Source organism: Pseudoliparis swirei, chromosome 22 (assembly GCF_029220125.1).
Source record: "Pseudoliparis swirei isolate HS2019 ecotype Mariana Trench chromosome 22, NWPU_hadal_v1, whole genome shotgun sequence".
NCBI classification, from domain to species: Eukaryota; Metazoa; Chordata; class Actinopteri; order Perciformes; family Liparidae; genus Pseudoliparis; species Pseudoliparis swirei.
In genome coordinates this window covers 8607131-8618463 of record NC_079409.1, presented here as the reverse complement: position 1 = coordinate 8618463, position 11333 = coordinate 8607131, and the positions used below count along the sequence as shown (strand labels likewise).

The 11333-nt window shown below is 40.6% G+C and overlaps 1 protein-coding gene across 2 annotated transcripts in view; it reads right to left on the bottom strand.

Annotated features, from left to right (window-relative positions):
- Positions 1-4384: 4384 nt before the first annotated feature.
- The window catches only part of bcam (basal cell adhesion molecule (Lutheran blood group)), a 45512-nt gene continuing 38563 nt past the window's right edge, over positions 4385-11333 (bottom strand). The window contains exons 13-17 of one of the 2 annotated variants that reach the window (XM_056443982.1): positions 10982-11005; positions 10364-10396; positions 8622-8763; positions 8208-8307; positions 4385-6410 (exon numbers count right to left, since the gene is read on the bottom strand). In XM_056443982.1, the coding sequence (XP_056299957.1) occupies positions 6408-6410; positions 8208-8307; positions 8622-8763; positions 10364-10396; positions 10982-11005 (302 nt within the window). In that variant the 3' untranslated portion in view covers positions 4385-6407. The remainder of the gene's footprint in view (positions 6411-8207; positions 8308-8621; positions 8764-10363; positions 10397-10981; positions 11006-11333) is intronic. The other variant, XM_056443983.1, reaches the window with a different exon arrangement.

Genomic DNA, 11333 nt, shown 5'->3' with positions numbered 1-11333 from the left:
CATCTAACCTAAAAAAATCTAATAATAGAAAGAATTCCTACATTTTGTGTTACACCCATTAAATATAAATATGTTCATTTGTGTAATTAATTTAATTAAATGTATCAAACCATATTTAAATGTGTGACCTCTCAGCAGGGCTTGAATCGTTCTTTGAGTGCTGTAACTGGAAAAATATAACTGTTATTGGATCAATATAACTGTAAAGTAGTACAAATTAATAAAGTTATGAAAAATAATAAAAGAAAAAAAATTAAAACGTAATTAAACGTACAAAAGTAATAAAAAAGTAAAAAGTAATGAAAAGTACAAAAGTAATACAAAAGTAATACAAAGTACAAAAGTAATAAAAAAGTACAAAAGTAATACAAAGTACAAAAGTAATTAAAAGTACAAAAGTAAAAAGTAATGAAAAAGTACAAATGTAATAAAAAGTACAAAAGTAATAAAAAAGTACAAAAGTAATGAAAAAGTACAAAAGTAATAAAAAAGTACAAAAGTAATACAAAGTACAAAAGTAATTAAAAGTACAAAAGTAATAAAAAAGTAAAAAGTAATGATTAAGTACAAATGTAATAAAAAGTACAAAAGTAATAAAAAGTACAAAAGTAATGAAAAGTACAAAAGTAATAAAAAGTACAAAAGTAATTAAAAAGTACAAAAGTAATAAAAAAGTACAAAAGTAATACTAAGTACAAAAGTAATTAAAAAGTTTTACAAATTTAAAAAGTACTAAAAAGTCATAACAAGTTAGAAAAAAGTAAATACAAAGTTTAAAAAAGTAAAAAAATTATAAACAATTTAAAAAGTAATAAAGTAATACAAAGAAGGGAACTAAGTTATACAGTAGCGAGGTTCATTCTTAACTAATATGAAAAACAAATACAGCTACTAACCAAGTAATTTAGTTGGTATGAGTCTGCATTAATCTTCAGTCAGGAGCAGCCCCACCCATCTAACCTAAAAAACTAACCTCCATATAAAAAAGTTAAAAAGTAGTAAAAAATTTAAAACCATCCACACCTATAGGCAATTTAGAGATGAATTAACCTGAGCAAGTCTATGGACTGTGGGATGGAGTTGGAGAGGGAACCCACGCTGCCAAGCAGAGAGCATGCAAAGTCCTCACAGAAGGACCGCTCCGACCGGGAATTGAACCCACAGCCCTCTTGCTGTGAGGCGACAGTGCTGGCCACTAGACCACCGTGCAGCCCCACACATCTAACCTAAAAAACTAACCTCCATATAAAAAAGTTAAATAGTAATAAAAAAGATAAAAAGTAGTACAAAAGTAATGAAAAGTTATTATAAAGTTACAAAAATGTAAAAAGTTATATAAAAAGTTAAAAAGTATTAAAAATGTAATAAAGTATAAAAAAACACTCACTCACATTCACACCTCTGGGCAATTTAGAGATCAATTCACATGAGCATGTCTTTGGACTGTGAGAGGAAGCTGGAGAGGGAACCGACGCTGCCAAGGGGAGAACATGCAAACTCCACACAGAAGGAACCCACGGCCCTCTTGCTGTGAGGCGACAGTGCTGGTAGCCACTACACCACCTTGCGTGTAGCCCCACCCATCTAACCTTTAAAAAATCTAATCATAGAAAGAATTCCTACATTTTGTTAACTTATATATAATAAGAACTTTTCATTACCTTTGTACTACTTTTTATCTTTTTTATTACGATTTAACTTTTTTATATGGAGGTTAGTTTTTAGGTTTGATGTGTGGGGCTGCACGGTGGTGTAGTGGCTAGCACTGTAGCCTCACAGCAAGAGGGCTGTGAGAACCAGCTTCAGAGTTTCTCAGGTCACATTTAAGCCACAAAAATAACAAACATATCGGCGCGTTCGGTTGAATCTTTCCTCTCTATTGATTCTACTATTTTGGTGATTTTATCATGTTTTTTTGACAGGGTTTAACAAATGCTTTTGTAGAAAATCCACTCAGTGTTTAGATCTCTTCTATTCTCACCCTGGTTTCTCCCTCTCTATTTTTGTAATTATCTTTCTCCTTCTGACTCTCAATTTCTTTCTCTCTCTTGTTCTCATGTCTGACGTTTCCCCCTCTCTCTCATTTCTTGGATTGTGATTCATATCTTTGAATATTTAGAAGATAAAGTTTTGCTTATCTTTTCCAGTAATACATTTCCACCCAATATGTTTGTGCTTCAACATGTTCAGCTGGAAGTTTCCCTTTTATATATATATGTTCAGATATTTAAGCTATTTTCAGCCTATTTCAGCTGTTGGCAGCTATTTTCAGCTATGTTCAGCTTAAAAAATATATATTTCAGCTATTTTCAGACATGTTCAGCTATTTTCAAACATTTTCAGCAATTTATTTTTTATTTTTCAGCTTCAAGCTTTCAGATGTTAGCATTCCAACGCATTTTCAGCAGGAAATGCATGTTCTAGTTATGAGTTGTTTTCATCCTGTCTCTAACTATCATGTCATTCCAGATCCTGCTTCCCATCTCGTCAGTCCAACTCCCCTCACCTGCCTCTGATCACTCCCTCGTCAATCCCTCATTACCTTCACCTGGTCTTCATGCCCGTCTCACCTGTTGCCCATCCCCTCGTTAGTCCCTGTCTATTTAGCTCCCTCACTTCCACTTGTCCTCTGCCAGATTGTCTTGTGTTTTCATGCCAAGTTCTCCAGCGTTATTAGAGTATATTCCTGACCTGCCTGCCCTGACCTCTGATTCTCTGCCCTGCCCCCTTTTTGGACTTGTTTGCTTCTTTGACTGATCTCCCGGTTTTGACCCAGCCTGTTTTCAACCAAAGACAGTCATCTTTGTTACTCCTGTCTGAGTCGTGCTTTTGGGTCCACACTAATAGCACCGTGACACTCCTAATGAGTAATGTAACTCGGTCCTTTTGTTGTTGAGTAATGTTGTTAAATGACTTCAGAGTAGATTAAAGTGCATTTTTCCACACATGTCAACATACATTAGAATGGTTTTATCATCTTACCTCGTTTAGCCGGTGGCCGGCCGTCAGGTGTCTTTATGGCAATTGTCCCTAGAAAATCTTTGGCAATTAAGGTAAATTATGTTAGAGTTTTCCTGTTCCTTATCTCTATGGATGTGTAGATACAACAGTATAGTGTCTTTAAGTAAGATAGCCTAATGCTAATTAAACAAATATTCTGGGTAATCTGCTTGCTGCTTTTGATACTGGGTTGATAGCAAAATATGGATTTGTGTGTGTTTTACTAGCGCGGTTAATTTTTCTTTCTTTTATGTATTTTTCATATTGATGCTAGAAACATCCTCTTACATAAGAGTTCGGTGTATGTTTGTTTCTCTCCATCTAAAACAGAAGTCGTGTGAAGGTTCACTGCAGCGTTTACAGTCCGAACCCCCTGGAGATGTTTCCTCACATCAGCAGGGGCTGACATTGACACCGGGATTTACAATTTCCATAAATTCTCCTTTTTCTGCCAACACGCAGCTCACAGCTTCTGTCTTTGCTGCTTTGTATTCGGAGCTTTCGATTGATTTGTCCAGGTCACATTGATGGGAGACATTTAATTTCCTAATGGAAGAGGCAGCCGAGCAGGGGGCGTGTCAGAGCGATGGAGCTGATTGGCCCGCAACCAGAGCCTGTGCATGGTGTTGGGCCAGCTTGTTCCAAATTGGTACAAGGTTAACGCACTGTTATGTAAGCTTTCTGTTAGAGGGAGGGGAGCTTCTTGCTGTGGGGAAGAAAAAAACCCGCCTTGCTGAGATGTTAAGAGGAATCCTTTCATCTTGATTATGATTTATGCACTTTAAGTCGATTACGATTAGCTACTATTGAGCTCTCCCACTAACTGTTACTTAGCAATGTTTAAGGCTGCACTGCAATTTGCAAAAGATTGATGTCTTCATTGCAGCTAATTTCTGAACATGAGAGCAAAAGAGAACGCTGCGTCGTGAAGTCGATGCAAAAAAATTAGCTTCACTCATGTTTCTGTTGTGTCACAACAAATCATGGGATCAATCAATATGCATGTGTGTGTGGGTGGGGTGGCGGGGAGAGATTTACATAATGCCAGTCAAATCAAAGAGATATAACTTAGGTGCAAACAGCAGTTAATTTAGATGTCATATTCCTGGGAAGTGTATTTTTAAAAAAAAGTAGAAGTTATTTGATTTTTGTTTGCTTTTGGTTCTGGTGTCAAGATGTTGGAGACGCTGCTCAGTGGTGTGTCAGGGTAACCAGATGTTATCAAACGGCCAGGCACCGTTTCTTGCTTCCATTCTACTTTGTGTATCTAAAAGAACGCAGACAGTGCGTTTAGTTCTAATTGTGATAACAACACACAAAATACATCACAAGTGTTCACAAACAGCCTGTTGCATCGACGGGAATGAAAACACGGAGAGTAGAGTGTTGTGATCCTTTTTCTTGAGTTTTGTTTCTTTATAATTTCTACACAGCTGGAACCAAATAAAAAGATACATCAACACACCACAGAGGTCACAACAGCGTACCACAAAATATACAGTATACAGTACAGAGAGAAGTAAAGCACTGAGAATAGCTACTAAAAAAAGAATCCTCCTAGATAAAAAAACAACATTTCTCTCTTCTCTCAGAGCGAGTGGAAAAGCATGGGAAAAAAAGAAAACTCAGTAGTTCCAAAATAAAGAATCCCCCTTTCTAAAAAAACCAAAACAACTGTTATACCACATTTCTTTTATATAAAACATTACAAATAAAAAAGAAACATGCTCCAAGTTCACGCCTCTATCTTCGCCTGCCTCCACAGGTTTGCTAACAGTCAATATGGCGAGATCAGTAGACAGACATTACAAAATAAAATGAGCCCTGTGGGCGCGGACAGTTTGAGGTGACGTTCTTTTAAAAACGTCGAGGCCATTGGCTCCAGTGTACAACAAAGTAAAATGGCACGTCAACCAGTTCTAAAAACCTCTCTGACCTGCCGACAGTGTTGGGGAGGAACAGAAATGCAATTATCGCATACCTACACATAGAAACACTCCTGCTGTGATACTCAAAAAACCTCTTTCATTTGGTAAACATAAAAGTTACCTCACATACTCCAGCAACAACCCCGGTCCCTCCCACCCCTCCCCTGCCTGTAACTAACTAGAATGAACCGGAGCCAGTGGTTTCTACCAGCAGGTGAATCGTTGCCTTTTTAGTTGTCACGGGAAACAAAACGACAACACAGCAGGCCGCAGTTAGAGATTGCCAACCATTTCGCCAAAATCCTCAAATTTTACAGTGAAGCTGATGATAATCGGGGGTTTTTCGGAGCGGAAATGGTGGCAATTACCGTCCCGGGCCAGCAGCTTAGTAACCACAGACACACGTTGACCTCCACATCATGCACAATACGCCGCCTGCTTAATAGACAGGGCCAAAGCAGTATTTTAATTTACAGAGAAAAAAACGGAGAGCAAAGTGAACAATAGACGTACAGACACAATATACAAGTATGCTGGAAATGGCAAGAACAAATTTGTACAACGTAATCGCTTGCTTATTTGGTGGCATTGCAGCTGAATTTGAAGAAAAAAAAGGCAAGCTATTCAAGAGAAACGATTGACGATATTTAATGCTTGAGCTGCTTCTACGGAAAAGCTAATTAGGGGTGTATGGGGGAGGGGACACACACACACACACACACACAAACATTCACAAGTGGCAAAAAGGCAATGAAACAAACGGCACTAACGCCATAACACAACGCTTCTTTGAGGGGAAATGTTACAGCTGCGCGTGCCAAACAGTGGGCTGAGGGATTTATTGTCGTGAGCGTAAATCATCACTTGTTATTGCGGTGAATAAAAGCAGAATGGCAGTGTGATCATTTTTTTCCCCCCCCAATGTACCCAGCAGAGAGCGAACAGTGAATTTAAGTGCAGACTCCAGGGCAGAATAGACGTCGAGTTGTGCAGGCAGACGCACACTCCAGAACAACACGGTGGCTTCATCGCATTTCGTGTTTCGCCGGATAAGAAAGACGAGGCCACTGAGTTTGGATTGTGTCCGCCGCGCCTCGCTGTTCAGCTCTATTCTGCAGAGGAGTCGACCGAAGATGTGATTTGGCGAGGAAGAATCAAAAGGAAGCGGCGATAATCATGTCATCCAGTGATGTCACATTGTGATTTTGCACAAGTATGGTTTTAAACCTGTCGTAGTAAATATGGACGGAGTCTCTTAAAGGAAAAAGAAGAAGATACTCCATCCAAAAAGGTGTACTCCAGGTTATAAAACAAGCATAACCTGTGCCTCCCAAGGTCCCCAAAACAAACCAATGTCCATATTACTCCTCGTGTCCCCCGCACTCTTGGTTAGTGAATACAAAGTAGCCCTGTTGTCTTCATAACTGTCCTCCTCCTTCCCTTCGTCCCTCTGTCGGTCACCTTCATCGTCTCGTTTAATCACTGTGAGAGAAAAACACACAGAAAACGTGAAAATATGACCTCATTTTCATTTTTCGTTTCAACAACTTGGATGAATTTAAATCAATTTGATATTTAATGTTCAAACATGCTCTAATGCAAACTGAATAAAGAATGTTCTTTAACTTCACAGTATTATTATACAACCTTGAAATATGTATTCACCCCATGTATTTGGTGCTAACTAACTAGACTACAGTAGCAATATACAACAAGAACAAAAAAGATATTTTCAAACTAAATGTCAGTGTATTAATTGGTCAATCTTAAATGCTGTTTGTGAATGTATTGTCCTTCTTTAGTACAATGGGTATTGACACTGGGTTAATATGCAAAATCTAAATAATAAATAGTAACTGACGCAAATGCTTATTAACCTCTTTCTATGACATTTTATTTCACATTTGACATAAAACGTATTTGGTATATTGGGGGGGGGGGGGGGGGGTGTATGCCTTTATTTAGATGCTGACATGGAACAAGGCGATTAAAAGAGAATACTGTTGCTGCAGCTGACATTACGAGCTAGTTGCATACTTGGTATCGTGAGTAATTCTCCGTAATAAATACGCGTGGATGGGGCCGCAGCCTTTTCGAAGACAGTTTACAGGGTGATCATCCTTTAAGGACATCTCGGGAAAGACAAATCTCTTGATAGCACCTGGAGAGACCCACTTTCACATCTTCTCGACGTATCCATTTCAAACGCAAAGACGGTGTGTCTGGAATCTGGCTGCACTTGTGAAATGTCACACAGGTTTGGTTGTCAGCGGGTTCAGAAATCACATAAATCAAGACTCGCTTAAAATGTCTTTTACATCCCCGTCAAAAATGCCACTACCAGACATTTCATGAAGGAAAGTTTACATTCATGATGACATTTTCAGAGGATTCTGTCCAGCTGTCACAGGGACAGCTTCCTTTGAACTTAACCGACTCTAAATCAGCACGGCTGATGTGTCTCAAGATGTTTCTGCTGGCTGTAAAGCTTGTGTTGATGTCAAATGCAACACATTACCTATGAAGGATCTTATCGTGATGAACACTGCAACATATCCAAATAGGATTTCTTGTCAGTTTTTGAGTCATATTTTGAAGTCTCTATCTCTCATATTCTCTGTTTCCCTGCTTTTCCTGTCCCTGTGATTGCCTGCCCTGTCCCTGATTGTTTCCACCTGTGTGATTGCTAGCCCCGCCCTCAGTGTCCACCTGTGTCTCGTTCCCCGGTGTCCAATCACCTTCACCTTCCCTGTGTGTTTAAACCGTGTTTGTCTCATTCCCCAGTGTTGTGTCGTACTGTTTAGTTCATGTCTGTGTTTGACCTGGTTTCTGTAAAAGATTAAATCTTTTGTGGACCGTTGGGTCCTCTCTCTCTCTGACTACGACATCCTGACATTTCTGACTATTCTGCAGCTTCCAGATGCTTTTGCTTGCTTCCCCAAATAATTGCATCGCACTTTAATACAGTTACATGCCAAGTAGAACACATTCCTACAGAACATGACTGCAGGCTTTAGTACTTTTTCTTGTCTTCTGTGATAAGTCTACATCTCAGCAGCCTGAACAAAACATTGACTTAATGAAAAAGTTATGAAATGGAAACTATGTTTTCATCAATGCACTGTCCTAACGAGCAGAAGCGTCCTCGACTCGTCCTGCATGCCATCGGTCTGTAGCATCAGGAGTTACATTCATAAGTGCAGAAGAACGTAAGCTCACTGGACCAAAGCCTGGGTCCACCACCCTTAACCCCCCGACGCCTGTGTCCACTGGCCTGACCTTTTCCGGGGAGGGTCTCTTGTTGAGGAGACCGGCCTCTTCGTTGGTCTTGTCTGTCTTCATCTCCACCACGATGTCATTGTTCACCACTCCGCTGGCCCTGTGGGGAGAACAATGAAAAACAGGTGGAAGACCAGAGGAATTATTTGCCTTGAACATTTACCTCGAACATCTGGTTCACAGTTTATCAAATTTCTCTTCCATGATGAGCGTACACTAAAACCATCATATATATTACATATCTCTAAGGATTACAAATAAAAAAAAAACACTTCCAGTTTATGACGAAAGGATAACTGAAAGAAAACTATATTTTTGGACTATATTATTTCTCAGCAGACATCAGATTTTCTGACTGTAATCTGCACGTTAATCCTCATTAATGTCCCCCTGTTCCCTCCCTCCCCCACTCACACTTCCTTCTTGTCCTTCTTGCTGCAGGGCAGCATGCTCTTCTTGTTCAGGAAGTAGATGAGAGCCACCATCAGCAGGAGCAGCAGAACACACACCACCACGGCTACCACCACGGCGCTGGAGCCTCCCTGCTGCATGTCAGCTACAGCACCGCAACGGAGGGACACACGGAGGGAGGGACGAAGGGACGAATGGTGGGGTGGAGGGTTGGTGGGTTGGTGGAGGTGGGAAGGAGGGGGGTCACAGTGGTAGGAGGTGGTGGGAGTTTTTGATTTTGGAGGGGCAGTGGAAGGGAGAGGGTAATCATGAGGAGTGCAGGTGGTGTTTGATTTGTGGGGTAGAAGAGAGGGAGGAAATAATTTTAATTTGGGGTACCACGAGAGGGAGATGGGATGGAAAGGGGAGGATGGATACAGGGGGGGGGTGGGGGGATGGGTGTCCAGATGAAGACAATGGGTGGAGAGGAGAAGGAACGGGGAGTGGGATGTGGGGTTAGCCTAACTTCTGAATGCAACGACAGAAAAGTGATGGGACCCAAACAACGGGGCCTGGATAACAACAAGAGCCAGAAAACAACACTGAACATACTCACCCATCCACCTCAACTTGTATTACTATACTTGTGAGGACTTGACACTACAGATGTTCATCAGATTCCATGTTGTTCTACATACACTTTAACATTATACTAAATTTAGAGTTTTATAGGCCTGTTTCAAACAATGACTTTGAAGAACTTGTTTTTTGATTGGCTGGCTAGTGTCACTTAACCCTTGTGTTGCCTTAGGGTCATTTTGACCCGAATCAATATTACACCCTCCCCCCGCTTGAGGATTAATTTGACCCCATTCAATGTTTAATGTCGGTGTTCTTTCGGTAGTCAACAAACAAACATAAAGTGCCTCACACTTAAACTTGGAAAACAATATTAATTCTAATAATTTTCTGGAGGTTTTAATTGCTGGCGTCAAATTGAACCCAAAGGGTAAAATATGTTAGTAAATATAAAGGTAACAGGAGGGTGAAACATTGAATCGGGTCAAAATGACCCAAAGGCGGGGGGAGGGTGTAATATTGATTCGGGTCAAAATGACCCTAAGGCAACACAAGGGTTTAAAGGAATAGTTCAACTTTTTGGGAAACTACGCTTGTTGGCTTTCTTGCCAAGAGTTCGATGTGAAGATCAACGGATGGTATTGCAGTGGGGCTTTATGTGATGGACTCATGTGATGGATCTCTTGTTGGGGAGCAGTGACTTCCCAGAGACACCTTTCCAACGACATCGTCAAACTATTCCTCTAAATTTGTACCACAGGCATAGTTCCGGTAAACAGTACTGCTGCTTTCCTCTGTGGCTAAACTGGCCGCAGCATGAGTTAAATGAACTGCAAATAAACTTGAATAAACATAAAAATGTTCTTTGCCTCTGCGTTGTCTATTATTGTCTTATATCAGGATATTCATGTAATAACGGGGGTTTGAACAGAAATAGACTTGTAAATGGCCTTTTCTGACATTAAGGAGACAGAATTAATCAAATAAAGTTGTGATGGACAATATCTTGTTCCCTTATCTAAGCTCTGTCCTCTCAGCCACAGTAATACAAGTATGGAAACACAAACACATGAGCTATCGTGAACACAGACACATGAATGCTGTGTGTACACACACACATAAATGCACAGTGACTTACAGTGCTAGACGAACGCCATACACATGTCAATAGGGTTAGCGATACAGACCTGACTTAAGCACAGGGTTTCCAGAGAGCAGCACTTTGAGAAAAAGAGAGTTTCTCAGTCCCAGAGCAAAGCAAAGCATCCACCACAAAACACACACACACACACACACCACTGAGAGCATACGCACACAGAAGCTAAGGTTACGAAATCCCCCACACACACAGCTCCCCGGCGAGTTAAAACGGCGGGAAAAAAGGAAAAGCGAGAAAATAAGAGCGCAGTCGGAAAAAGAAGAGGAGACAAAAAAGGAGACGCAGTGAAGAAACAACGAGAGGGAAGGAAGGAATAGAATAGAATAGATTCCTTTATTGTCCCCAAGGGGCCACAAAAGTTGAAGTAGCATCCACAAAATATAGGACAGACATCATACAAAGGTGACGAGAGAAGAAGAATAACAATATACAATATCCACAGTGTTCGGTAGCAAGAGGGGAAATATACAAGATTACGGTACAGTGGAGGGAGGGGTGTGTGTGTGTGTGCGTGCGTGTGTGTGATGGAGGGGCCGGGGCAAGAGGAGATGGGTGAACGGGGGGTTTCTAAATTACAGGTTCTGCACAACACAGAGTCCTGACAGAAGGAGGGAGAAGAGGAGGAGGAGAAGGGAGAAGGCTCTACCTCTGTCGGCCGAGTTTTCAATTGCTGCGAGACGAGAGGAGAGAAAGAAGAAAGGGTTTAGATTGCAGGCTACGGTGCCAGTAAAAGAGCAAAAGAAGCCTGGATTTGGTGGCACCAGCTATTTGTAAATCCATTACTCAAATTGTGTATGAAGTCCCTGCTGAGTTCGAAGCAATTGGTCGCTAGGAAACATCTACAGAAGCATACAGTCCGAAGCAATCGTCTATGGAGCCGCGTAAAAGGAAGTCTGCGTGGCATCGCAAACAAAATGACAGGTTTACGATGCAAAGAAGATATGAAATTTAATTGGCAGGTATCACACATTTGTTTCAAGAATATCTACTGATATGGA